Genomic DNA, 26277 nt, shown 5'->3' with positions numbered 1-26277 from the left:
GAGTGGCATTACAGGTGGCAGAGGTCTCGGCCTTTGCGCTGCAGCCTCATGCCCCTCCTCTCTCTGCTCTCTGTCAGTCTCCATCCTGAGAGGGTGTCGCCCGGCTGGGGCATCTGTCTCTGGCCCCTGCCTTGGTCTGTTCAGGACTCGCCTCTGTCCTGTGAGCATGGAAGAACTGCTGGTCCACGTGGAAAAATGTCACTTTATGTTTATAAATGAGAGGAAATATTTCTACTGTTTATGCTAGAAGCCCCGAGCCATGCTTTCAGACTCTGAGAATTATGTCCCTCAGTGTGGCCTCGTTGGCCTCCTGTGCTCTGTCACTGCTCTACCCAAAGCTGCTTTCTTCCTCACCCCCCCCTTCTGCTTTTCACCACTTCTTGTAGCTTGTACCCTGTCTCCCTGAGTTACATGTTTGTGCTTTGCAAAGCTTATTAATAGCACTAGCACCGCTGAGTGGAGTAGTGATTTGCTTCCCCTTTTTAATTTAAGTTTGGCTTTCAGAAACCAATCTGGAAGAATATTTCAAGCTGCTCCCTTTTGAGGCGAACTCCAGTTAATCCTTTTAAAGCACGTCTTGGGGGGTCAGGTATCCCCCATGTACTCTCCCAAAGCCATAGGCACATCAGCTCATCCCCTTTGAAGTGGCATAAATGCCCCGGTGGTCGCTAGTCATCGGTGAGGTCCAGCTCTAAATCCATGGCTCTGTGGATCCACCTGACACCCCTATCCCTGAGCCTTTTCTAAAACAACCTACCTAAAGACATGTTGCTGCCCAGGGAAATTTTTTTCCCCACCTGTGACTTGACAGTGATTCTAGTGCTGTTCAGAGGATTTATTGAGCACATTTCAGCAAACATCAGAATGCCACTTGTGTGTGTAAATTTGCTGGTGGTGATGGTGGGGCAGTGGCTCCTATGTCACAAGCCCTTTCTGTACTGGAGCTTGGGATTTAAGATGCGCAGGCAGTGGTTTCACACAGAGTCCGTCCGTTGGAGGCACTGAGTGAGGTGGATGCTGTTAGGTGTGGTCGGCAGGTGTGATTGTGGCCCGGGGGTCTGGGGAGGCTTCCCCAGGTGTGCTGAGGGCGGATGACGGTGGTTTGTGTCTTCAGGCTGGTCCCATCATTGCCTGGAGTATTGTGCAGTGTCCAGCCTGGAGACCTCATCACCTCTATCATCAGTGCGTAGTCTAGAAACTTCTCCTGATTCCTGCAGTCCTCCTGTTTGCTGTGACAGCCCCCAGCCCCTCACACCTGTCCTTCTAGCTTATGTATCCTGACGGAGAGCAGCACTTTTGTCACCAGAGAACGTGGAAAGGTGATTTTTGAATGAAAGTGGAGGCGGGGGGTAGGTGTGATTATTTTGTTTGTTTGTTGTCTTGATAGCTGATCCCCAAGTGGTAGAGAGACGACCTGAAGGGGAGTTGAGAACCAGGAACTCTGAGTGAAGGGGTGCCTGGCGTGGCTTTGTCTCCTATCGCTGAACAGCCTGGGGAGCGGACGGCAGCCGCTGGCCAGGAATTGATTGCATTAATTGATATGCCAATAAGAGAGCTTGTTACGTCCGCCATTGGTTAGGAGGCCAGCTAACAAGCCTGCTGATCAATGGCACCAATAAAGGTTTCCTCCATTAATGAGCAATGTGGTAATTAATGTCACCCGTAAGCCAGCAGCCTGGCTGGCTACCGGAAGTGGCCGGGCAGCCACCCCACTCGGGGCGGAGTTGGGCCTTCAAGCAGCATCATGGGCTGTGAGAGAGCCTCAGACTCTGGAGGGTTTATTCCAAGTGGAGCAAAGAAAGAGAGCCTCGAGCGTTCAGAGCCCTGGCTGAGGAGGCCGATGGAGTCCTGGCTGGGCCCCAGGCTGCAGCGTGGCTGTGCCCGCCTCGTCCCCCATACCTGCTGGGAGGAGAGCGGGACGCACTTTTCTCTTCCAGCCCCTTTGGCTGCAGAGCTTTCCCACGCGAGTCTCTCGGGGCTCTTAGGGGCGTGATGGAATGACTGAGTCCCCGGGTCACTCCGGTCCCAGCTGGGCACGCTCTCCCCAGGGACAGCCCCCATCAGTGGCTCACACGCACTGCCCTGAGCCCCTGGAGGGTGGGCCGTGGCCTCTTCTGGGAACCGTGAACAAGCGGTGAAGTAACTAACATCCCCCCCACCCTGCCCCAGCCCCCTGCCTCCGTGTTTCACCAGGAAGAAACATTTTGCTAGAGGAAAGAAAGAAAGGAGAAACAGATGATCTGAAGCCGTGCCTTTTTCCTTCCCCCTGGTTTTTTGAAATGACATCAGTGGGTTGTTTGCCAAGCATAACCTGGCAGCCTGGCGGCTCTGCCTGACTGCCTGAGATTTCTGGGGACCGTGCGGCTCGCCAGCTCCAGCCGTGGCAGCGTGCCAAGGTGACGTTCAGTGACTAAGCAGACACGAGGGAGAGGGAGAGAGGGAGGAAGAAGGTATGTGCGGTTGGGGGGCTGGGGGAGAGAGTGGTCCCGGGGCTGGGTGTGGCGCGGGGAGGCGTGGAGGCATGTCCGGGTCATCCGAGCAAGAGGGCGGGCGTCGGGGACGCATTGGCGGGCCAGGGAGCGTCCCTGTGGCACCGGGTGGGGGTAGGGAAGTGGGGGGGTGCAGGGCAGCAGCCACAGATTCAGCCTTGTTGGTGGCCAAAGGGGTCTGACCTGGGAGGCAACCGAATAAGCCGAAGCGAAGGTGACAGCCCCGAGGGCCTGGAGCTGTTGAGAAGGAGGCTTAGAGAAGCTTTTATGAGCATCAGGCCCAATACTCCTCAGCGGAGTTTCCTTTGCATTGTTAGGTATTGACCCTCAGAGACCCCTTGTGGGTTCCCTAATTGAAAATTAATACTAGATCAATGCCATGGGCAATTTGCATATTGATCATAAACAACTTTGAAGGCACCAAGTGTGCGCGGCAGATCAATAGGGCTCCTGAATAGGCTGCAGAGGGAGCACCTCCTGGTACAATGCTCTCCGAGAAAGGTTAACGATTTGGGAAGTTCCTAACAGCTCCGCGCAGGGAACGGCCCCCGCACCGCACAGCCTCAGCCAGAGCAGTCAGTGCGGGGCCCGAGCCGCCCCCCGCAGCCGCCCGTCCCCAGCAGAGGGGAGGATGGCTGAGCTGCTGTGAGACAAGGGCTGGCCCTGAGTGTTTTTATAGTTGCCTTTTTTGGTGGTGGATGAAGTCTTGGGGCAGTTTATTCTGGGCAGTGTACTGTGAAAGGCCGCAGCCAAGTTAAGGCTCCAGTAATTATTCTGGCCCCTTCCCCAAAACACAGTTCTCCCGGTGACTTGAATGGAGTGAAATGAGGACAGGGCAACAGCTCCCTTTACCCAGCCTCCTCCTCAGGCTTCCCATTACTGGAATCCCGAGCTCGTGTTCTCTTTAAGCTGTGATGGGTTTGGCCCCGTTCTGCATCCTGTTCCATTCACCTCCCAGTTTCTGGCTTTGGGCTCCTGGCCCATCACTCACCCTCCCCTGCTGTGTGCCTTCATGTCCTGCTCTGGCGTCAGGTCTTGCCTTTCTGGTCCATTCCCAGGTGCTCCCGTGGATCCCCAGCAGGCCTGGAAGGTGCTCCTCCAGGTGGCCCCCTTCACCTGCCCCCTGTTCGCTTCTCTTGCTTTCCTCCCTTTCTCCCTCTGGCCCAGATCGGCTCCTCTTGTCTCCCGGCCATAGAAGCAGTGTGTGGACCAGCTACCCTGTAGTTGCTCTGGATTCCCCCGCTAATGTTTACAACAAAGCCCAGAACACTTGAGAGCCTGACCACTGATGCTGTCTTCATGCTCCCAGGGTACCTTGAGATGGCTGGTCTGGGGATCGGGGCCAAAGGCAGCCTGAAGAGACAGGTGATGCCTGGCTGCCTGGCTCCAGCCCCGACAGTGGAGGGGGGTGGTGCCGGCGGTGGTCGCTAGGGGGAGACACCTCTTAGGTAGTGGTGAGTAGAGTTGACTTTTTTCCGCAACAGCACAGCTCCCCCCACCCCCGCCCGCACCCCCCGCCACCCAAATTCATCTTGTCCTAAGAAGAGCTAGGGTTATAATAGCAGCCCTGTCAAGGTCACGTTGCTTTAGATGGTTGTCCCCACATGCACAGCCCCCTGCTCTGCTGAAGGAGTTGAGCGAGGACCCAGGCCACCCCAGATCTGACCTGACAAACAGGGCGGCAAGTCCGGGGCTATATCTGCCCAGAGGGAGGGGTGAGGAAGGGGAGCCCTTGTTCCGATTTTCACACAAGTCCCTACAGGTTAGCAGTGCCTCTGGCCCAAGGATGGCAGATAAGGCCTGCAGGAACTTGCCCCCAAGACCCAGCGGAGCGCATCTCTGAGCCCCTCCCCGCTCTGCGCTTGCTATTCTTCCAGCAGCCCAGCCCGCCCCCCTCCTTGGGCCATTGCGCTTGCTGTTCCTCTTAGCCTGGAAGGCCTCTTGTGCTCACACCCTCACTTCTTTCAGGTCTGGGTTTGAGTGTCTCCCTCTCTGAACTTCCTCTATGAAACAACCCCTGGGATTCCTTTTGTCCCCTGTCCCTGCTCTCTTATCCTCCCTCATCAGCGTCTCATAATATGTCCGCTTGTCTAGTTGCTTTTTGTCTGTCTTGTCCCCCACCTTCTTCCTACCCCTGCCCCTGGAGAGCAGGGACTCCTCCTGTCCTGTTTACAGCTGTATTCAGTGCCCAGGATAGGTGCTCCACGGATGTGCGAGGGGCGGGTGAGTGCACGGACGGCACAAGCGGAAGTGTAGCTTCTCCAGGGGAGCCCACGATGGCAGCTCTAAAGGGAGCCAGTTAAGAGCACGGGCCTTGGCATCAGTCCTGTGGCCTTTGCCAGTACTTTAACCTCTCTGAGCCTCAGTTTCCTCATCTGTGAAATGAGAGTAATAATAGTATCTGCTTCAGTTGAGTGATGACTGTGCTACTACCATTATGATTATCATTCGATAATAATGACTTAAGCAGATGGAGGCTTTCAAGGTGCCTGTTGTTGGTTTTCACGATAAGGTTCTTTGCAGTGAAGGATTTTGCCCAGGCAGGAGAAGAGGAAGGTAGCCGGTATTTTTGTGCTGATCGGTCCCACTTTGCTAGTCCCTTCCTTCTTCTCTTTCCAATCAGGGCACTTGTGATTATGTCAAAGAAAATGTCATGCAGGCCAAAAGCTCCTGGGGCAGGATGGGGGTGACCTGACGTGGAATGTGGGAGCACACGGAGGTGGCGGTGGGGTGGAGGGTCGGGAGAGGCTGGAGAGCCCCTGTCAGCTCGATTCTGAGCCGGGTGTGGCTGCAGCCCCGCCAGCCCAGCGGGCAGGTGCCGGGCCGTCCCTGTGCATGTGATTACTTCATTACGGGTAGACTTTCATTGGCTTGGCTGCACTGTGCTGATGAACTGAGACTGGGGACAAGAGCACATAATTGCGGGAAATAAATTCCCATCACAGGCCTGGCTGCAGCCAGAAGTGTGTCCACGTGTGTGTGTGTGTGTGTGTGTGTGTGTGTGTGTATGTGTGTATGCAGGTGGGTGGTCAGGTGTTCATGTTCTTCCCTGGGTGCACCTCCCCTGCCTTCCTTCCCTACCAGAACCTCCTGGGCACTGGCTGCAGGCCCAGTGAGCAGCATCCTTCCAGACCTGCCTCTGTTTCCCCTGCTTGGAGCCTCTTGCATTCCGCAGCACAGTCTTTTCATCACCCTGAGGGACGGGAACCTGCTGGGGGCTGGGGGTGGTGCACCTGTTCACACACCTGTTCTTTCTCTTGTTCAGTCCATCTCCTTTCGTCTGTTTGTTTGTTCACCTTCCGTCCTGTCTGCGCCCTCTGCTTAGATCTCCATGAAGACGGAGCAGGGGGAGCTCTGGTGCTGCCCTTCGTAATTGAAATCGCATTTCATTCATCTGGGAAATGAGGCAGAGGAGGGGGTGGAGCCGTTTTCCACCGGCAGCTGACTCTACACGAGGCCAGGCTTGAAGACACCAGCTCCAGGAATACATAGCACGATCTTAAGAAAGAATTTAGGAACCAAAGCCATTTGCATAAAACTAAACTGAAAACTACATAACCAGCCACATGATTTTAACCACCACACACACACACACACACACGCAAAAAGTCCTACTGTAATGCATTTTCTCAGTACCAGGAAATTAGTGGCTCAGGTCACCAGAGCATCTGAAGCTGGTCATTACTAATCAGTTGTTTACAGCAAAGAGATTTTTTCTTCTCCTCCAGTGTTTTCTGGGCCTTAAAAGACATTTCCTGGAATCCTGACTGAAGTCAGTGTGTGCAGTGGGCTGGTGATTCGCATAATGGCTGGCCTGGGGTGGCAGGTTGCCTCAGTTACAAAGAAGCATGGGTGGCGTGAAGGCAGAGCAGAGAGAAATGGAGAGCCCTCACTTGACACCCTCTGACCTCAGCCGGGGGAGCTGAATGCTGGAGAGCTGGGACTGAAATTGCAGTCACTTTAGATTATTTGGAGTGAGGAAAGGCAGGGAAAAAAGGGTCTGTTGACTACAGGAAGCTGAATTCTTCCTCTGCTGAAAAGCTTATTAATGGAAGGGGAAAAAGCAATTACTTGGCTTTTGCTAGTTCTCTGTGGTAGGGATTCAGGGCTGCAGCAGCCCCTTGGACCTCACCCTGGATCCAGAATATCTCTAATGGGCACCACCCCAAGCCATTTGGGGGCAGTACTTCTGGGATCCCCCCTCTTCCAGAAAGAGTGTGGAGGCAGGGGGAGGAGAGAGAGAGGGAGAGAGGGAGAGGGAGAGAGGCAGGCTTGTCCTGTCTTTAATGTGATGGTTTTCCTTTGGGTACCACGTTGCCACTGGCAGGAAGTTAACAGGGTGCTGTTTGCTTAGAAGCATGCATATCTGTGTTCTTAGGGGCTGGTTTTTGGTTCATTTTGGTTGGGGTGAGGCCATTTTTATACATGCTGTGCCTTTTGTCTCAAAATATATAAAGCAAAAACTAGAAGTTGCTTTGAACAACTATGGTTACCACTATTAGAATCCATTTGCCTCAATATCACAGCTTTAATTGAGGAAGATTCCTGAGGAGCCAGCGTCCAGGGAGCAGGGTGCCAGGCCTCACCTTTCAGTGCTTGTCTGGCTGCATGAGTGTCACCATGACCGCCTGTTCCCTCCATGGCTGGTGCCCCTCGGCCGCCTTTGGAGACCCTCCTTGGGGCTGTCTCACTGTGTGGTCTTGGAGCCCTTCCCTTCTCCAGGCCCTGGTCTCCTAGTTTGTAGAATTGAGGTGCTTCGGCTCCGCCAAATCTCTCAAAATAAAGGCAGATCCCTCTGATGACCAGGTTGCTGCAAACAGCCATTATTTCTCTTTCCTAAATTTGTTTTACCCGTGTTCATGCTTTCATGCCTTCTCCTTGTCTGGACTACCCTACCTATTTTATATTTTATATATTTACCTTTATATCATTTTAGAATTTCTAAAGCACACAAATTTTTGATTTCACTACCTTAATTGTATGAAGCTAAATTTTATACACCTCGATTTTTTAGTCCGTTGACCCATTTTTGTCTCCGTTCTTCAACTTCTTTTTCTTTAAGGCCCAGTTTCTGTCATTTCGTTTCTCCTAGAACAATTTCTGTTCTTTCCAGCCTGTCACCAAAGTTTTTTAGTAGTTGAGTCAGTTCATAGACTAACTTTTTTCAAAAATTGAATTTTTTCTGCCATAATATGTATTTAAGATACACTCTTACCTTGGGTTTTTTTTTTTTTTTTTGGAAAGTATCTCTTTGGTTACTGTCTAAATCCTCCTCTTTATTCTGCCTTCTCTTCCTCCTTTTTTTTAAATTTATTTATTTTATTTATTTTTGGCTGTGTTGGGTCTTCGTTGCTGCGCATGGGCTTTCTCTAGTTGCGGCGAGCGGGGGCGACTCTTTGTTGTGGTGCGCAGGCTTCTCATTGCAGTGGCTTCTGTTGTTGCGGAGCACCGGCTCTAGGCGCGCGGGCTTCAGTAGTTGTGGCTCGTGGGCTCTAGAGCGCAGGCTCAGTAGTTGTGGCGCATGGGCTTAATTGTTACGCGGTCTGAGGGCTTCTTCCTGGACCAGGGCTCGAACCCATGTCCCCTGCATTGGCAGGCAGATTCTTAACCACTGTGCCACCAGGGAAGCCCTCTTCCTCCTTTTTATGTTTAAAGATGTTGCTCCGTAAGTGAGGAGTCATTCACTTTTTCTTCCTAATCATTGGACGATCTAATATTTAATATTGCATTGCATTTTGGCTGCTTTTCATTCACACCTTTGGCTTATTTGACTGCTTTTCTTGCTATAAATATTGGCCTTACAAAATGAAGCAAAAATTTTTGCTTGGTGAGGGTTTCTTTCCTTATTTGCTCTACTTAGGGTCCATATTCACTTAGAAAAAATTGTCCACTTTTGAAAGTTTGAGGACGATTCTAACTTAGGGATTTCCCTGTGAGAGGTTTCTGGTACTTTCCTCAGTTGCAGTGTGCACACAGAAGAACTTAAACCTCCAAAATTGTTTCTTTAAAATGTAAATGTGGGGGCTTCCCTGGTGGCGCAGTGGTTGAGAGTCCGCCTGCCGATGCAGGGGACACGGGTTCGTGCCCCGGTCCGGGAAGATCCCACATGCCGCGGAGCGGCTGGGCCTGTGAGCCATGGCTGCTGAGCCTGCGCGTCCGGAGCCTGTGCTCTGCAAAGGGAGAGGCCACAGCAGTGAGAGGCCCGTGTACCGCAAAAAATAATAATAATTAAAATGTAAATGTGGGCTACAAACTTGTATATCTCCCTTATTCCTACCTGTCCCAAGAACCAACTCTTTGTCACAGAATCGCGCTTTCTGCCCAGATCCTCGATGACTTTCTCACTTCATGGCAACATTTTCTTTCTCTTTGGTTTCATGTTTTAGTTGTTTACAAATGTTCCCACCACTAAAGAGAATGGGTGTGAGTCTAGAATTTAAGTTCTTTGTTTGCCTTGATGATTGTGACTGTGGTTTTTTTGGGGTTTGTTTTTTTTTTTTTTTTTGCCTTGAGATGTATTGCAGGATAAACTTGGGGGTGTGTAATGGATGCTTTGCTTTTCAAAGGATACCAGGCTGTTCTTAGGCCTAAGAAATACCTTATGGGAGGAAAAGCTGAATAGATGCTTACAGGGTCTTAAGGCCGAGACTGAAATACAGTTAGTAGCTCTGGCAGATTTGAGGATGGGCTGCTGTAGCTAAAATCATTGTGAGAGGGCAGGTGTGGGGGCGGGGAGGGGTGGCATCATTTTGTTAAACCGTAGAAAAGGACCATTTTATTGTACAGGATCCAAATTTTTAAAATATAGTCTTTATGTTCAACCATTGGCATAACTTTGGAAGTTTCTAAAAAGGAGGAAGGGGATCCAAGAATTTTCTTTCTCCCTTTGGGCACAAAAGAGCTATACAAGGTGCATGTTAAAAATGACCACAATTTAGCAATTCCATCTGTTTTTCTCCCATTAATGCAGGAAAGCTCTTGAACATATAAGCCTTTGGATTTTCTCTTTACCTCAGCTTCCTGCTTCACTTTCTCTGCAGTTTCTTAGGAAATGTCGACTAAAACATGTTGCTTCTGCTGCCCGGTTGTTTCAGATGGAAGCGCATTTGGGGACTTGATGGTTTTGGGCACTGGCCCAGTTTTTGACTCTCCACGTGAAGGTGCATCCTTCAGTGTCTTGGGTGTGACCGTAAATGCTTGAGTCAGAGGCAGGTTCTTTGCCGCTTGTACCAGGTGGTGAACACGTGGTAGTCACCTGAGGACTCCCCAGCGTGCTTGGAGGTGTAATACTGTTCTGGGCCACCACCAGGTTCATGTGCATTTCTAGCGCTGCATTCTGGATGTGTGAGGCTGTTAACGTTTGCGGTGGTGACCTTTGTGTAGCTTGGGTCTGGCCAAGGGAGGGCAGGGTTAGCCAGTGCTTTTCTGGGTACAGCATTGCCTGAAGTCAGCCTGATGTCTGTTTCCCAGATTTGGTTTGGAAAGTGTAAGCCTTTGTTTGTGCTTTGTTTTTATGAATCAGCTGGTTTTACCAGCTGTGCATATAAGTGGCCTATGATCATGCAGAATGAAGCTCATTGGCAGTCAGCCCCTCACACTGCGGTCCATGGATGGGAGTAGACTAATATTTCTGCATGCATCCTGTGCTTCACAGGGCAAAGCTCTTTTCTTAATAGGCTAGAGACCCTTTGGACAGTGTGGGCATCAGTGAGGCCACAGAGGGGCTGGAAACTCGAGTGCCTCATTTGTGTGTCATGTGACTCAAACCCCTGGTGTCACGGTTTTATCTTTCTCTGTTGAGTGCTATTCGTTTGGCGAAATGTTTACCTGTTACAAAATGTTTACCTGTTTCTCTTTCAGTTTGCTTTTTTGCATGTCCTGTCCCCAAATATTCCATCTTTCCCTTCGGTGCTGTCATATTTTGTCTCCCCCGCATTGTAACACCTCGGGTCTGCACGGCCAGCCCCTCCCCCCCTCCTTGCTATCATCCCCGTATAGATTGCGTCCATCAGCATTGGCGTTCCCGTTACCAGAGCCCTCCCACAAGGTTTCACTTGTATCCATTAGGTTCTAATCACCATCATCTAATATCATTTCTGGTACATCCTGTTCATTTCCCATACACCTTCATTTGTATATAGATGCTTAAGTACACTTATAGGCCTGCCTTGACTTTTTTTTTAACCTATGTATTTCCAACATTTTCCAAGTAAAAATAAATAAATTAGGGAACACATCATAGATTTTGTTTTGTTTTGTTTTGCATTAAGCATAAGATCTCTCTCTGACAAACCCAGTCAGTTTTGACTCAGAAGGTGATACCAGCCTTCTTTAATGGAAACTGTTAATTTTTTTAATTTACACTTTTTCTATCACTCATGTGTGTTTATCTCTTGTCTTCTCCCCTCTAACCATGGAAGCCTGGCAGTGTTTATTTCAAACCGGGTGTTATTGAAAGATGGATGCTTGTAAGGACTGCTCAGTCCTCACACCTGGAATGTTAAAAAGCTTTCAGGCAGATCTGTTGGGTTGAAAAACGTCCCTTTCTGTAGAGGAGGGGGGATGAGGGGGGAAGTGGTACCCCACCAGAGAGGCTTCCCTTCGTCACCCCCATGTGGTCATGACCCCCCAGTTCTGACTGCACATCCAGACACCTTAGATGATGCTTTCAAATCCACAAAACGGTTTATTCTGATGAGCAAGCTTATGAGGCCATTCTTCCTCAATCAAGACCCTCCTTCTGCTTGCCCTGGCTTTTCTCGCCTTTGCCCATCAAATATTCTGCCCTTAAGACATTACCATTTACTCTCTGCCCTCTTCCATTCTTTCTCAGTAGCACACTGAGTTAGAATCAGTACTTTTCTCCATGACTTTGTTTTTAACGGATGGGGGAGTGGGGAACCACCCTTCTTGGTTTCAAGGACCTTCTATTTTGCTCGCCTCTTCTTTCCAGAACATTCCAGTTTGGTGTGAGGTTAAACTGTGCAAAATACTGTTTGAAAGAAAGGAGAAAAAGAGAAAAGGACTTGTCAAAATGCATTTGTTAGATCACGTTTTAAATGAAGTACAATTGAAGGTAGTTTCTGTCCAAAGAAAGGAAAAACCCCTGCAAATCCGCTGAGCTCCCAGAGAGCGCACCTCCTTTGTCGTCGCCCTGACATTGAAGTGTAATTTTTCATGGTTATTTGGACTGGAAAATGGGGGGGAAGGGGAGAGATGGGCCTGCGATTATTTCCCATAAATGACAACACAATCACATCACGCTCTGCTACAAACATGCTCGGGGAATTTGCCTTTTTTACATTTCATGTGTGGAAGTAGCAGCAGCAATCACGGCTTTGTAGAATCCAAGGGAATTAATCCCCGCTGAACCCAGTGTTCTTCAGGTTCTTGGGACAGAGCTGGATTTCTGGTTTAATGTGGATTCTGAAACCACTTCAGGGCTTGGGTTTGTATTTTACTAACTGGAACTCACATCTTTCAGTTATTTAAAAAAAAAAAAAAAAAATCTTCCCGGGAATAGCCACCGGGCGAGTCAGCGACACATTTCGCTCCGTTGTGCTTTGTCACCGCACGTTGGCTTTCATCCTTTCTGCACTTCTGCAGGGGGCAACCCAGGTGCTTTTGCTGAGAACACAGATAAATGGAACCGTTTGCAATACCGGCTCTAGGTGTTTCCTCCCTTTTTCTCCTCTCGTGACCCCACCCACCCCCTTAATTCTAGCGCGGTTTTGACAAGCTGTTCAAATGACCCAGTGGCTTTGCCCGGAAGAGGAGAAACGGCACACAGGAGGACAGCTCAGAGCGGGGCCGTTTTCTCCGGGAGGCCCAGGCGGGCTGTGGACCCACAGAGCGCGCTCTCGTGCTCTAGAGGTGAGGCTGGGCAGCAGGCAGACGCAGAGGCTCTCCCAGGCGTGCCTCCTGGTCCTCTCTTTCTCTGGCAGGGCTGCGCGCACCGGCTGCAGCTTCCCAGGCCCCCTCAGGCTGCACAAGCCCCATTTTTCTTGTTTCTGTCAACAGTGGCAAGATCTTCAAATATACAAAAGCGTAAATGGTCTCTATTCTCCAATTAGTCATTTTAATAATACCCAGCCTTGCCTTCAGAGCGTTGATTCTTTCAGCCTGGCGCCAAGGCCAGGGGCAGGGGGATGGGGGTGGGAGAGAGGAGCAGGGCGGGCACGAGGGGCCGCTTCCCCCTCCGCCCCCGGCTTTCCTGGCTTTGCCCCGTGTGCCCGCAGAGCCTTCGCCCCGGCCCCGTGCCAGCAAGGCTGGCGGGCCTCCACCGCCTCGCACGCTCTGACCAGAAACTCCAGGCATGGCGGCCCCAGGTGTATTCGGTAAATGAACACCTAGTGGTGAAAAGAATTCTTGTGGTAAAATGATCGCTGAAGGGATCCACGTGAGAAAAGAACATGTCAGTGGAGGGTGGCAGTGGGTCTGATCTTTTCCAAGTCCCCTGTTCCTCTCCCGCACATCCTCTTGCCTCTCAGAGGACTGAAATTCTTTATACACGACATCTTCAAGAGGGCAGTTGTGTTTAAAACAGCTGGTTAGCACTTTGGTCACATTTAAAAAACAAAAAAACATCCCCTGGGGTGGGGAGATCCCTGTGGGGCTACCAGGCTAACCCCTGGCCCTTCACTCCAGCTGGTGGAGAGGAGTCCCCAGCAGGACGGCCTGGCCTGGTGGGGAGCTTAGACGGGTGAGGACGTGGGGAAGGCCGAAGACAAGGGCGACCTGGAGGGGGAGACCCACCTCTGCCGGTCCCGTGCTCTGTGCCCCAGACCTGTGGGAGGGCTTGGAGAGGCCGGGCAGGCAGGAGTGCAGGAGGTCAGAGGGCCTGTCGTCCACCTGGAGGGCATACTTTTCACCCAGTGCCTTGGACTCTGTTAGTGCACTGGAGTTCTCATGTCTGCTGGGGAAGAAATGGCATCTCACCCTGAGAAGGTAGGAGAATATTACGCTTCTGATGCACAAAGCAGCGCCCCAGCCTCGGAGCCCCTGCCTGCCTCACCTTCCTGCCCTCACCCTGCACCCCTGCCAGGATTCCTGCCGGGACTGTGATAGCTGGATCTCATAGCGTTCCGCTCACCAGTGTTGACTCGGATCCTGGGCCCTTCATCTCGTGATTTGACTTTCTCTTCAATTAATCTATACCCTGTTAAGATGTAGGAAACGGAATGGGCAGTGTTTGCCAGCAATTAAAAAGAATATTCAGAGGATTACCCGTAAAGGACTCCCAGGGAGGTGTATAAGTTCCCTATTTTACGTGCCTGGTGAGAACATGCAGTCACCTCCACCAAGATGCTAAGTCTAAGGACTGGTGTGTTAAAAGAACAGTTTACATTTGTGGTAGGCAAAAAGTACCTTGATTTAAGGGAGAATTTCTGGGGCTGTGGTAGTGTCACTCAGAAAACCTAATGGCTCGAAGCTACCTCTCAGGCAGTTTCCAGCCACGTCATCGGGGCTGGAAAGACACTGTGGAGCAAAACCGCGGCATTAACATTTGAGAAAGTGTGTTTGAGAATGTTGCGGAGTAGATTATTGCGTCCTGAGTCCGGGAGTCACTGTGTGTTTGCGGTATAGCCCAGAGCACGTGGAGTGTCACCTACTGATAGGACCTGCGGTCACCATTCAGTGAGACCACACTTGCCAGAGTGTCACGAGGGAGACCAGCACAGTGAGCGGCCCACCCCTGTGGGTGCAGCCACAAGCGCAGCCACCATTCACCTCTCCCTCTGCGGCCTGGAGAGGGGAGGAGAGCTAGGGTGACGAGCTGGGGGCAGCAGAGCCGGCTTTCTGTCACCACGGCAGATCACATCCTCTTACAAGTTACTCTCGTAGCAGAATTCTCATGCACTGGATCTTATTCGAAATAAGTGATCTAGACCTTAGCTGTCATCTTTCATATTGTAGGATTTGATTTGACCTCTATTTGCAAAGTAAAGCATACATACTTTGTAGAAGTACGTCCAGCCATTAGAGGTTTCCTATGGATAACAAGAGGCCGAGGGGGTTGGACAAGCTGGACTGCTCGGCCTGCGTTCTCCAGTTGTTACGGTCAGCGCTGCAAGAGGACAGCCGAGGTAGGCCAAGGTGTCCTACAGTGCGTCTCTAGTTACAGGAACAAGGAGACAAGACACGGTCGTGGAATCCCTCCGCCACCACCATGGAGGCTCCAGCAGAAGTAGCCGCCACCCTCCGTGTCCCTGCTGGTCAGAGTGTGCGGGGGGCCTTTCCCGCCCACTTCGGCGGTTGTCCTTGGTTAATTAGGTTGAAAATGGGGAAAGGAAGAGCTTTAACCCTATCTTCAAAGTAAGCAGATTGGTTATTTTGTTTTTCAAAGAAGAGGTCCGATACACAATTAAAACTTGTTTCTGGTAAACCTCATTCCAGGAAAGATGAGCTTTTAACAAAAGGCTTTTGACAGCTGCAGGCTATTTCATTTTTTTTAATGCCGAATGAAAAATCAATACATTTTTCTGGGTTATACATATTCAGAACAGGCCTGATATTTCCATTATAATGGAAAGTGGGTGTCTGTGCACATCTCGCCTGTCAGAGCTGCACTGCCGCATTTTCCAAGCCACTGCTAAATATTTCAAACCTGATTTGATTGTGGTTCATGACAGCTAATGTTTCTCAGCTCTTGAGCCTGCCAACAGGCAAACGCACTTTAGCTTACCGCCCCCCGCCCTCAGACGTTGCTCCCCGCAAAGAAAAGGGGAAGAACAATTTCATTCTTCAGGGATCCCAGACGGGCGCATTATTTAAGTACCACGGTCGCCTGAGCCCTGGGTACGGACACCCTGGTTCTTAGGAGAATTTCCAAATTTCTGTCCTCGAAGCCCAGTGGGGGGCTTTGCCAGGAGTGGGGAAGGTGTGACTTAGTCCACATTATCCCGTTAAGAGTTGGGAACAGTTAGGACTCATCTCAGTCATTGGTGGCCTCCCCTTCCTTCACGTCTGTAAGTGACTTGTAAAATACGCCCAGCGGACTCGGACCTCAGCCCTAGTTATTTGGTGAACAGTATCCTTTTTTAGCAACTGGCGCGTTTTTTTCTGGGTGACACACTCGGAGTGTACGCGGTGGTGGCGGGTGCTGACTTTGTGCTGATGCCACCTCTGTTTTTGCTTCTGCCTCGTGCTCGCTCCTTCCACAGACCAATTTCCAGGTTGTTCATAAAAATCGTTGCAAATCCCCATGGGGTTGCCAGTTGGCACACACACCTCCTTCCGGAGCAGACGTCACCACAAATTGGGAAGTCATGCAGTCACCTTCACCAACGTGGTAAGTGTAAGGTATATTAAGAGAACAGTTTGCGTTTGGGGTAAGCAAAACCACCTTGACTGAAGGGAAATTTTCTGGAGCTGTGGTATCATCACCCCCAAAACCTAAGCTGTCCTAGGAACCCTTCCCTTTTAGAATTGCATTATCTGCTGAAATTCTTACACCTGAGGGCTCTGCCCTTAACCAGGAGACATGAGCAAGTGCTAGTGAGCGCTGTATGGGAGAAGCAGTTGTAAAAAAGAGGTGGTGATGGAAATAGATTTTTTAAAGGCCTTCAGCCGGTCTTTTACATGGAAGTTGAAGGCAGAAGGGACACCAGACTTCACAATTATTCGAGATGTGCTTCTATTTCCCTAACCCTTTACCGTGAAAATATAGCCCAACAGGAGGGGTGCCCGAGCTTGAGGGCCCCTGTGGGGTGTAGCCACGAAGCAGGCGTCTGCGGTGGGGGTGGTGTGAGGCGCCTCGTCTGGAGTGTTCTCCTGAAGAACAGACCTTCGGCCGGAGGGGTGCGGGCTCTGCTGCTTCCTGCTAGAACCGGCCGGGCGTGGGGAGCAGAGATGACCTCCTCACCCCGGCCCTGGCTGCGCCCCTGAGAACGCATTCCTGGTGTGTTCCGGTTGGGTTCTGAAATAGTGTTCAATTCTTTGGGGAGAAGAGGGTTTTGATTCTTTTTCTTTTTTTTTTTGGCCTTAAAAATGGCACAGTGGCTGTTGTCTGTCTTGGGGAAGGGAAGTAACTTTGTCTTCTGAGGGAAAGACAGGATTTTCCAGATAAAACCGGATTGTCGTCCATCAGGTCTTCACTTGTTCCCACCATCTGTCAGTAGCTGATATTATAGGAGGAAAAAAAAAACCAGGCTTCTGTAATGACCCCAGCCAGTTGCCACTGACTTCACGGGGGAGAAAATGCATTCTGTGGTCGGCAGGGAAAAAGCCTCCCCCTCTGCTCTGTGAGCGCGTGGGTATCAAATCTACATTCCTAAAGGGAACGTGGGCCACCTAACCAGCCGCGGGAGCTCAGAGTGTTTCAGAGCTGGATGCCATCCTGCCCCTGGTTCCCACGTGTTCTGGCGTGGGGAGACTCAGGCCCTGCCTGTGAGTGCCCAAGGCCCTGGTCTTAGTGAGGTTGCTGGAGGCTTTGGGGACCAATAAAACATACCCCAACTACAGAGCACTGTGGGCCCAAGCTGTCCAGACGAATCCATAGTGTGTATCTGTTTTTGAATCGTATCTCTACCTTTATTGGTATTCAGAGCTCACAGTTTTCTGGTTACTGTTAGCCTGGGCTTTCATCCATTTGAAAGAGCTATTTTTTCCTTTTGCTGTTGATGATGATGGTATCAAGACAGATGGTGTAACTGCTTATGAATGTCCTATTTTATTTCCCCGGGACCAGACAGTTCACTTGAAGACGTGTATTATTTCCACATGCTCAGGTTAGGCGGCCCAGACGGTGTCTGCCTCCTGCAGCTAGCTGCCCTTCCAGGCCTCGCCATGCAGAGGGCGACACCTGTAGGTCACGTGTGGAACTGCAGGGGAGCACCTGCTTGGCTGAATGGGACCTGGTTTTCTAGCTGGGGGTGAGGACGCTGATCTGCTTGTAAAGGAAGCTGGCTTGTCCAGGAGTTTCTTAATCATTTCTTCTTCCGCCCAGCATATAACAGCTTTTTGGTGTTTAATATATCAGAAATGATAATATTAAATCTAAAAACTTAAAGAGCAGAGGACTTGATTTTTAAATCTTTAAGAAAAAAAGGAGAAAAAGAGAGAAGCAAAAGAAGTTCCTGAGTCGACCTCTATCAACTGCCCTCTCACTGGAGCTCAGCTGCCTTCACTTTTCTGCTTATAGCAGGGCAGGGAGGGAAGAAAGCAAAGACCCAACTAGGCTCATAGAACGAGGGCTCTGGGAATAGTCACAAAGGGCCGTGCCGTTTCCTTGCTCATTGCATGAATGATATGCTTGTTCTTCAGCCTCTGTCTCTGGATAGATTTGTTCAGGAAGGTTCAGAGAACCGAGGTCAGTGCCAGAATGACCATGAGTTCTTAACTCTCTGCTTGGGTGGCTGCAGCCCACATAATACACAGGAGAGAGGCACTGGCCTTGGAGCTCGCCTCCCAGTGGGTACGTTTTCTCCCTCCTCTGCAGAGGAGTGCCCTCAGACACTGTTCATCACATCAGGGTGTTCCCTACTTCGTAGGTGTCAGACTCTCCATCTAGGGTGATAATGTGTGTGTGTCCTGGAGAGGAGGGCCCGTTGAATCATCTCTTTGTATAATCACATTTGATTAATGTATGGATACATACAGATAGTTTGTATCATAGGATATATTGGGGCAGTTGAGTATGTTTTAAGAGACCTAGCTACTTTGGGTAGACTCAACTTGATATTGATTGACTGAATGCTGGTATAGCCTTTCAAAGATGGATTTTGTAATTACAGTGTTGAATAGTTTTATCAAAAGCCTAAAAATGTGCATTGAACATCCTGCCTGGACATAATTAAGATGGTACATATAGCATATTGTGTAACTTGCTTATTATATAGCTCAACTAACACTTCGTATATATTTTTTTCTCCACTAAAGTATGTACCGTGTTAATATGGTGCTGTATATCTGACTGACTTCAAACCAGGTTGCCTGATTCTTCTCTGTTTGAACCAGGGGTGGGCGTGGGGAGACTTGATGTTAACTTGACTGTGCAGTGAGACAGAAAGGCAACATAGAAATTATTTGTGGAAGCCTCTTAGTTGGAGAGGAAAATAAGCAGTATCTCCTCTCACCCATGTTCCCCATGACTGCCTCATACATCCCCTCTTGGTGGTAATGAAGACATGTTCCCTAATCCCTACTTCCGTTTTCCAGCTCTTGGTCTTCCAGTGTCTTTTTGGGAAAAGTTAGGAAAATCTGGGTCTAAATAGATACTTTCTTCTTCAAGTGTTTTATATACCCTCTGAGGTCAATTTACTTTGAACTCTTTCTTTGTGAGATGAAATTTAGAAATTATTTTCTGGAGGGTCGGAGGGTATTATACCTTGAAATGTTGAAAAGTAGATTTGGGGCTAGAGGGACCTAGGGTGATGTTGGAATAACTCCAAGTTCATGGACCTAGATTGGACCGTCACCTCTGGTTCTGTGGATCTGGTCTAGCACTGGCCTCGGGTGACAGACGTGGGTGGCTGGGTTTCAGTGTCTCTACACTCAGGAAGTTGTGCTCTTCAAAGTCTCCTAATAATTTAATCATCAACCCACCTTGGTTTGCCTGCCTTATTCATTCATTTAGCCCATTCTTTTTTTTTTTTTTTTTTTTTTTTTGCGGCACGCGGGCCTCTCACTGTTGTGGCCTCTCCCGTTGCGGAGCACAGGCTCCGGACGCACAGGCTCAGTGGCCATGGCTCATGGGCCCAGCCGCTCCGCGGCATGTGGGATCTTCCTGGACTGGGACACGAACCTGTGTCCCCTGCATCGGCAGGCAGACTGTCAACCACTGCGCCACCAGGGAAGCCCCATTTAGTCCATTCTTAATGAATGTTTTAGATAATGATCCAGAGGGCTAGGAGATCAAGGGAGAAATGTCTCACTTCCTTTCCCTCAGCATCCAGAGAATCTTATTCTCTTCATTCCCACTCTGGGAAGCAAGTGGCATTTTACTTCGTGAGTAACCTAATGTTGGAAATGACCATTCTTCTCCCTTCACTAAAGCGCTGTGTGTTGAGCTGGAGAGAATTTCCTTGGTTCATTTTAAGCCAGTGGTGGGTCAAGAATGGAATGACTTCAAAAGGGAAGTGTATGATTCTGATACAAAGTTTTTTCCCTTTCTCTACAAATCCAGCTTCTCGCCACTGATGCCTGGCGTGCCCACAGATGTTTGTTTTCTAGACCTCTTCACATTGATGAAATCATATCGCTGATACTCTGTGACTCTTCAGAATATGAATGACTGTAAAAACCTCCCACCACGGCCTGACAGGTGCACAGGCACCGAGGCCTTATGAGGGGTCAAAGATTGGGTCTAGTCTAGTTCACTGCCAGTTCGCAGTGTGGTAGGAGCTAGGCAAGAAGCAATCCTGTGGCTCCTTTTTTGCATTTGCAAGTGTAAAAGACTTGCATGTGATTTCAGGTAATCAGATGGAGTTATTTCCTCAACAGGATTGGCTTTTCAATGAGAAAAGCTCAAAAGGGGCATTCAGAACCCATCTGGAAATACCTAGTTTCCGCACATCTAGAGCAAGTTGTGGTCTCACGCCAACGAGCGGGGAAGGAAAGCCCCCGCCGCTTACCCAGACCTCGCATGTCCGTAGTGTGGTCGACCTCTCAGGGGCCACTGGGAGGGGAGGCGGGACGCTCACTGGCTGCCTGTGTTTTGTGGTTGGTACTTCTTTGCAGTAGGAGGCAAGAGTCCTTCATCTTCTGTCTACTTTCAATCCTTGACATTTTGTTTTTCTTCTCTTTCAGAAGAAGCCATTGAAGATGTTGAAGGGCCCGGAGAAGCGGCTCCTGATCCCGAGGAGCTTGCGAAAGACCAGGAGAGTGGAGGCGAGAAGGACCAGAGCACGTGGACAGGTAGGCTGTGTGGCTGCCCTCCAGCCCCCGGCGTTTCTCCCCTGGCGGAGTGAGGCCAACAGGTCAGGGGGCCGGAGCCTCCTGAATCCACCAGAACAGCTAGGCTGGTTCTGTGTCGGTGGGAGATGGACTTTATTTTCGCTTTTTTTCAGTAGTCACCTTCCTTCTCCTATTATGTTATATTAAGGAATTTTTAAAGTTGTTTCAAATGGCCCCAAAACCAGCTTGTGTGTCGAGCGAGCATCCAGGTGTTTGGCCCTGTCCTAGGGGCTGCTGGTGTTGAGGTCACGTGTCTTTAGCACCTCCTCCCCGTTGCTGTTTTGCCCTTGATGTGATTCTTCCTCCATGGAAGGTCCAGGGCCCTGTCCCACCTGCTCCCAAGCCCCACGGAGGGATTTGCTGTGTAGAAATGGATCAGTGTCACCCCTGAATCTCTAAGGAGTCAGCAGTGCAGTGTGGGCTTCATCCTGCATTTGGGGGCCTGGGCGGCTCTGCGTGTTCATGGTGTCCTACCTTGGCCTCAAAGGGGCGGCAGGCAGTACAGCCAGGCAGGAGGCTGTCTTACCAAAAGCAGGAGAAATTGAAGAAGTCAGGAAAGGAAGTGCTATTTCTGGAAAAGCTGGTGTTGAGAGAAGGGGCGAATGACCTTCTCGCAAGATGATAGGATTTCTGTATCAAGGGAAAGAATTGCTGAGACTGAGAAGAAAAGCTTAGGTCTTTTTTGAGGAGGAGCAAAGTTTTTTTTTTTTTTAACATCTTTATTGGAGAATAATTGCTTTACAATGTTGTGTTAGTTTCTGCTTTATAACAAAGTGAATCAGTTATACGTATACATATGTCCCCATATCTCCCCATATCTCTTCCCTCTTGTGTCTCCCTCCCTCCCTCCCATCCTCCCTATCCCACCCCTCTAGGTGGTCACAAAGCACCGAGCTGATCTCCCTGTGCTATGTGGCTGCTTCCCACTAGCTATCTATTTTACATTTGGTAGTGTATGTATGTCACTGCTAGCAAGGCCATTTCTGAGAAGACTTATTGGGACAGAGAAGTCTCCCAGAAACCACCACTATAATTAGAGGAAATGATATGACAAGCAACAGAAATTATTTTATTTGGTCAACCTAATTCTTACTGCCTTCCATTATTAATATTGTAATACTTTGTTGTTTGTTGTTGTTTTTTGAGGAAATATTTACCTTCTGGAGTCCATATTGGTTGGGCCTTTGTTACTTTTCCAGGCATGACTGTTCTTAAATCATGTTCACTGTTGGCCTTTACTATTTAAACAAGATACAGAATCTTGGAGAGAGGCCAGGGGAGAGCAATGAAAATGACTGAAGGCTGAGAAGTACTGCCTCTGAGAAGAGGCTGAAAGAAATTGGGGCTGTTCAGCCTAGAAAAGAGAAATTTGAGTGTAACAGCTTTTAAGTTTTGGTAGGGATCTGGCCTCTCAGGTGATGTGTCGCTGTCCTGCATTTCCTGGGCATCCTGGCAGCTGAGTGACTGACGGGCACACTGGACGAATTTTACCATCTGTGCTGCTCATGGCCCCCTTTTGAACTGGGCTTTGTGGTGTCCAGAGGCCTTTGCTTGAGCTAATACTGAGGGCCACAGTGAGCTAGCTCCCTAGGAAGATCTGGAAGGTGGGACCAGTGAGTAGGGGATGGAGGTCCACACTCGAAGGCCGTTGAGTGTGTGGGGCGGACTGTCCTGTGTTGCCTCGCATGGATCAGGATCCCAGACTTTGCTGTAATATTAAGATGATGAGATCTAAACAGACTTTGCAGGCAGCAGTGTTTAATACACATCTGCCTGGAGGAAGTGAGCTGGGGAAGAGGATTTCACAGACATGGTTTGAAGACTGAGTCACCTTCCAGGCCAATCCGTCCTTTGTTTTCACAATTTGGGTGCCTGGTTTCTTTTTATTTTATTTTATTTTATTTTATTATTTTTTGGCTGCTTTGGGTCTTTGTTGCTGCACGCAGGCTTTCTCTAGTTGTGGCGAGTGGGGTCTACTCTTCGTTGTGGTGCGCGGGCTTCTCATTGCGGTGGCGTTTCTTGTTGCGGAGCACAGGCTCTAGGCATGCGGGCTTCAGTAGTTGTGGCACACGGGTTCAGTAGTTGTGGCACACGGGCTTAGTTGCTCCGTGGCATGTGGGATCTTCCCGGACCAGGGCTCGAACCCGTGTTCCCTGCACTGGCAGGTGGATTCTTAACCACTGTGCCACCAGGGAAGCCCACGGGTGCCTGGTTTCTAATCCTGCCTCTGCCATGTACTAGCCCTGTGACCTCGCTGCAGGGACCTTTCTGTGCCTCAGTTTTCTCCCGTGAGATGGGAATCAAGAACAGCCCCCACTTGCATGGCATTGCTGTGAGGGTTATTTGAATATGGGAAGCTTGGAACAGTGCCTGGCATATAGTAACTCTGTATCAGGAGGGGTTTTTTGGTTTTGTTTTCAGTTTAGTTAAATAAAATGAGGAAACCTAGTGGCAGTTTCTCTTCGGGTCCTCCCATTTGAATGTAAAACTGTTGCCAGGCAGTGTTTTTTGAGAAGCTGAGGGGAACAACATAGAAGGATTTCATGGGATTGTGCAAATGGCATGTGGTGCATGTTTCCTGCATTCTGTGTGCTAAGGACACTGAGAGAACAACAACAAGTAGCAGCCATCTGCAGAGCTCTTACTGTGTGCCAGGCTCTGTGCTGGGCACTTTGTATGTGTTACTCTAATCCTTACACCAGGTTAGAGCAAGCTTTGTTGGGGGTGGTTCAATTAAATCTCATTCAAAGTGTTTATAATTCAGTGGGAATGTGTCCTCACAGCACTGGCAGACATGCCGGGCAGTCAAGAGACTACATAAAGACTTAAAATGAGCACCCCAAAAATCCAGTGCCTTTAATAGGGCTCCACTTTCTCATTCAGTCATTCAAGGAACATACTTAATCTGTATGAGAGAGAGAGAGGGGGAATGAATAACTCAGAGATGCATCTTGCCAGTTGCACAGTAGTAAAGGGTGAGCGGAAAATTCTTCCCTGACTTCTGCAGGCGATCCTCTTTTGACCTGAAGCATAATTTTGTCTATATTGTTTGAGTGTGTAATGACAGGCTTTATTAAGGTACTTGGGCCGATTTGATCTTGGAATCGATTTAGGTGCCAGCAGCCTCTCCTGAGCTTTCTTTGGGATCCTTAGTATTTTATAAAAAATGTCTGCGTTTGTTCCATTCACTCCCTAAATTGAGCTGTTCCTATCTGATTAAATGTGTTGGGGAATTCTTCCTCCCGGAAAATAAATAAATAGTGATTTCACAATTTGTCCTGTTGATTAGTGGCTGCTCAGGATGCAGATTAATAATATTTCAAATGGACCTGGATAATTGGCATTTTCTCAGCTATTGATTATGTACTTTGGGGTTTGGTGCAGGAATGGATGCGCTTTACTAAAATATTTTTTGTTATTTATTTTTACATTGGAATAGGATTGCTGATTTCCATTTATTTATTTATTTATTCATTTATTCATTCATTCATTCATTCCTAACATTTATTTTATTCTTTTTTAAACGTCTTTATTGGAGTATAATTGCTTTACAATGTTGTGTTAGTTTCTGCTGTATAACAAAATGAATCAGCTATATGCATACATATATCCCGATATCCCCTCCCTCTTGCATCTCCCTCCCACCCTCCCTATCCCTCCCCTCTAGGTGGTCACAAAGCACCGAGCTGATCTCCCTATGCCATGCAGCTGCTTCCCACTAGCTATCTATTTTACATTTGGTAGTGTATATATGTCCATGCCTCTCTCTCACTTCCTCCCAGCTTACCCTTCCCCCTCCCCGTGTCCTCAAGTCCATTCTGCACGTGTGCGTCTTTATTCCTGTCCTGCCCCTAGGTTCATCAGAACCATTTTTTTTTAGATTCCATATATATGTGTTAGCATACGGTATTTGTTCTCTTTGTGACTTCCTTCACCCTGTATGGCAGACTCTAGGTCCATCCTCCTCACTACAAATAACTCAATTTCATTTCATTTTATGGCTGAGTAATATTCCATTGTATATATGTGCCACATCTTCTTTATCCATTCATCTGTTGATGGACACTTAGGTTGCTTCCATGTCCTGGCTATTGTAAATAGAGCTGCAGTGAACATTGTGGTATATGACTCTATTTGAATTAAGGTTTTCTCAAGGTATATGCCCAGTAGTGGGATTCCTGGGTCATATGGTAGTTCTATTTTTAGTTTTTTAAGGAACCTCCATACCGTTCTCCATAGTGGCTGTATCAATTTACATTCCCACCAACAGTGTAGGAGAGTTCCCTTTTCTCCACGCCCTCTCCAGCATTTCTTGTTTGTAGACGTTTTGATGATGGCCATTCTGACCGGTGTGAGATGATATCTCATTGTAGTTTTGATTTGCATTTCTCTAATGATTAATGACATTGAGCATTCTGTCATGTCTTTGTTGGCAATCTGTATATCTTCTTTGGAGAAATGTGTATTTAGGTCTTCTGCCCATTTTTGGATTGGGTTGTTTGTTATTTTGATATTGAGCTGCATGAGCTGCTTGTAAATTTTGGAGATTAATCCTTTGTCAGTTGCTTCATTTGCAAATATTTTCTCCCATTCTGAGGGTTGTCTTTTGGTCTTGTTTATGGTTTCCTTTGCTATGCAAAAGCTTTTAAGTTTCATTAGGTTCCATTTGTTTATTTTTGTTTTTATTTCCATTTCTCTAGGAGGTGGGTCAAAAAGGATCTTGCTGTCATTTATGTCACAGAGTGTTCTGCCTATGTTTTCCTCTAAGAGTTTTATAGTGTCTGGCATTACATTTAGGTCTTTAATCCATTTTGAGTTTATTTTTGTGTATGGTGTTAGGGAGTGTTCTAATTTCATTCTTTTACATATAGCTGTCCATCCATGCACCACTTATTGAAGAGGGTATCTTTTCTCCATTGTATACTCTTGCCTCCTTTATCAAAGATAAGGTGACCATATGTGCATGGGTTTATCTCTGGGCTCTCTATCCTGTTCCATTGACCTATATTTCTGTTTTTGTGCCAGTGCCATACTGTCTTGATGACTGTAGCTTTGTAGTATAGTCTGAAGTCAGGGAGTCTGATTCCTCCAGCTCTGTTTTTCTTTCTCAAGATTGCTTTGGCTATTCGGGGTCTTTTGTGTTTCCATACAAATTGTGAAATTCTTTTGTTCTCGTTCTGTGAAAAATGCCATTGGTAGTTTGATAGGGATTGCATTGAATCTGTAGATTGCTTTGGGTAGTATAGTCATTTCCTCAATGTTGATTCTTCCAATCCAGGAGCATGGTATATGTCTCCATCTGTTTGTATCATCTTTAATTTCTTTCATCAGTGTCTTATAATTTTCTGCATACAGGTCTTTTGTCTCCTTAGGTAGGTTTATTCCTAGGTCTTTTATTCTTTTTGTTGAAATGGTAAACGGGAGTGTTTTCTTAATTTCTCTTTCAGATTTTTCATCATTAGTGTATAGGAATGCAAGAGATCTCTGCATTAATTTTGTATCCTGCTACTCTATCAAATTCACTGATTAGCTCTAGTCATTTTCTGGTAGCATCTTTAGGATTCTCCATGTTTAGTATCATGGCATCTCAAACAGTGACAGTGTTACTTCTTCTTTTCCGATTTGGATTCCTTTAATTTCTTTTTCTTCTCTGATTGCTGTGGCTAAAACTTCCAAAACTATGTTGAATAATAGTGGTGAGGGTGGGCAACCTTGTCTTGCTCTTGATCTTAGAGGAAATGGTTCCAGTTTTTCATCATTGAGAATGACGTTGGCTGTGGGTTTGTCATATATGGCCTTTATTATGTTGAGGTAGGTTCCCTCTGTGCCTACTTTCTGGAGAGTTTTTTTCATACATTGGCGTTGAATTTTGTCGAAAGCTTTTTCTGCATCT

General features: G+C 48.4%; 1 protein-coding gene across 2 annotated transcripts in view; it reads left to right on the top strand.

The window, feature by feature from the left end:
- ZFHX3 (zinc finger homeobox 3) overlaps positions 1-26277 on the top strand; it is a gene marked incomplete at its 5' end in the record, with an annotated part of 168854 nt that overhangs the window by 98682 nt on the left and 43895 nt on the right. Inside the window, one exon of one of the 2 annotated variants that reach the window (XM_079723573.1) lies at positions 20238-20318. In XM_079723573.1, the coding sequence (XP_079579699.1) occupies positions 20238-20318 (81 nt within the window). Of the gene's footprint in view, positions 1-20237; positions 20346-26277 lie in introns of both variants that reach the window. The other variant, XM_079723572.1, reaches the window with a different exon arrangement.

This window comes from Hyperoodon ampullatus (genome assembly GCF_949752795.1).
Source record: "Hyperoodon ampullatus genome assembly, chromosome: 18".
In the NCBI taxonomy this organism is placed as follows: domain Eukaryota; kingdom Metazoa; phylum Chordata; class Mammalia; order Artiodactyla; family Ziphiidae; genus Hyperoodon; species Hyperoodon ampullatus.
The sequence above is the reverse complement of the archived record's forward strand: the minus strand, read 5'-3'. Positions and strand labels throughout refer to the sequence as shown.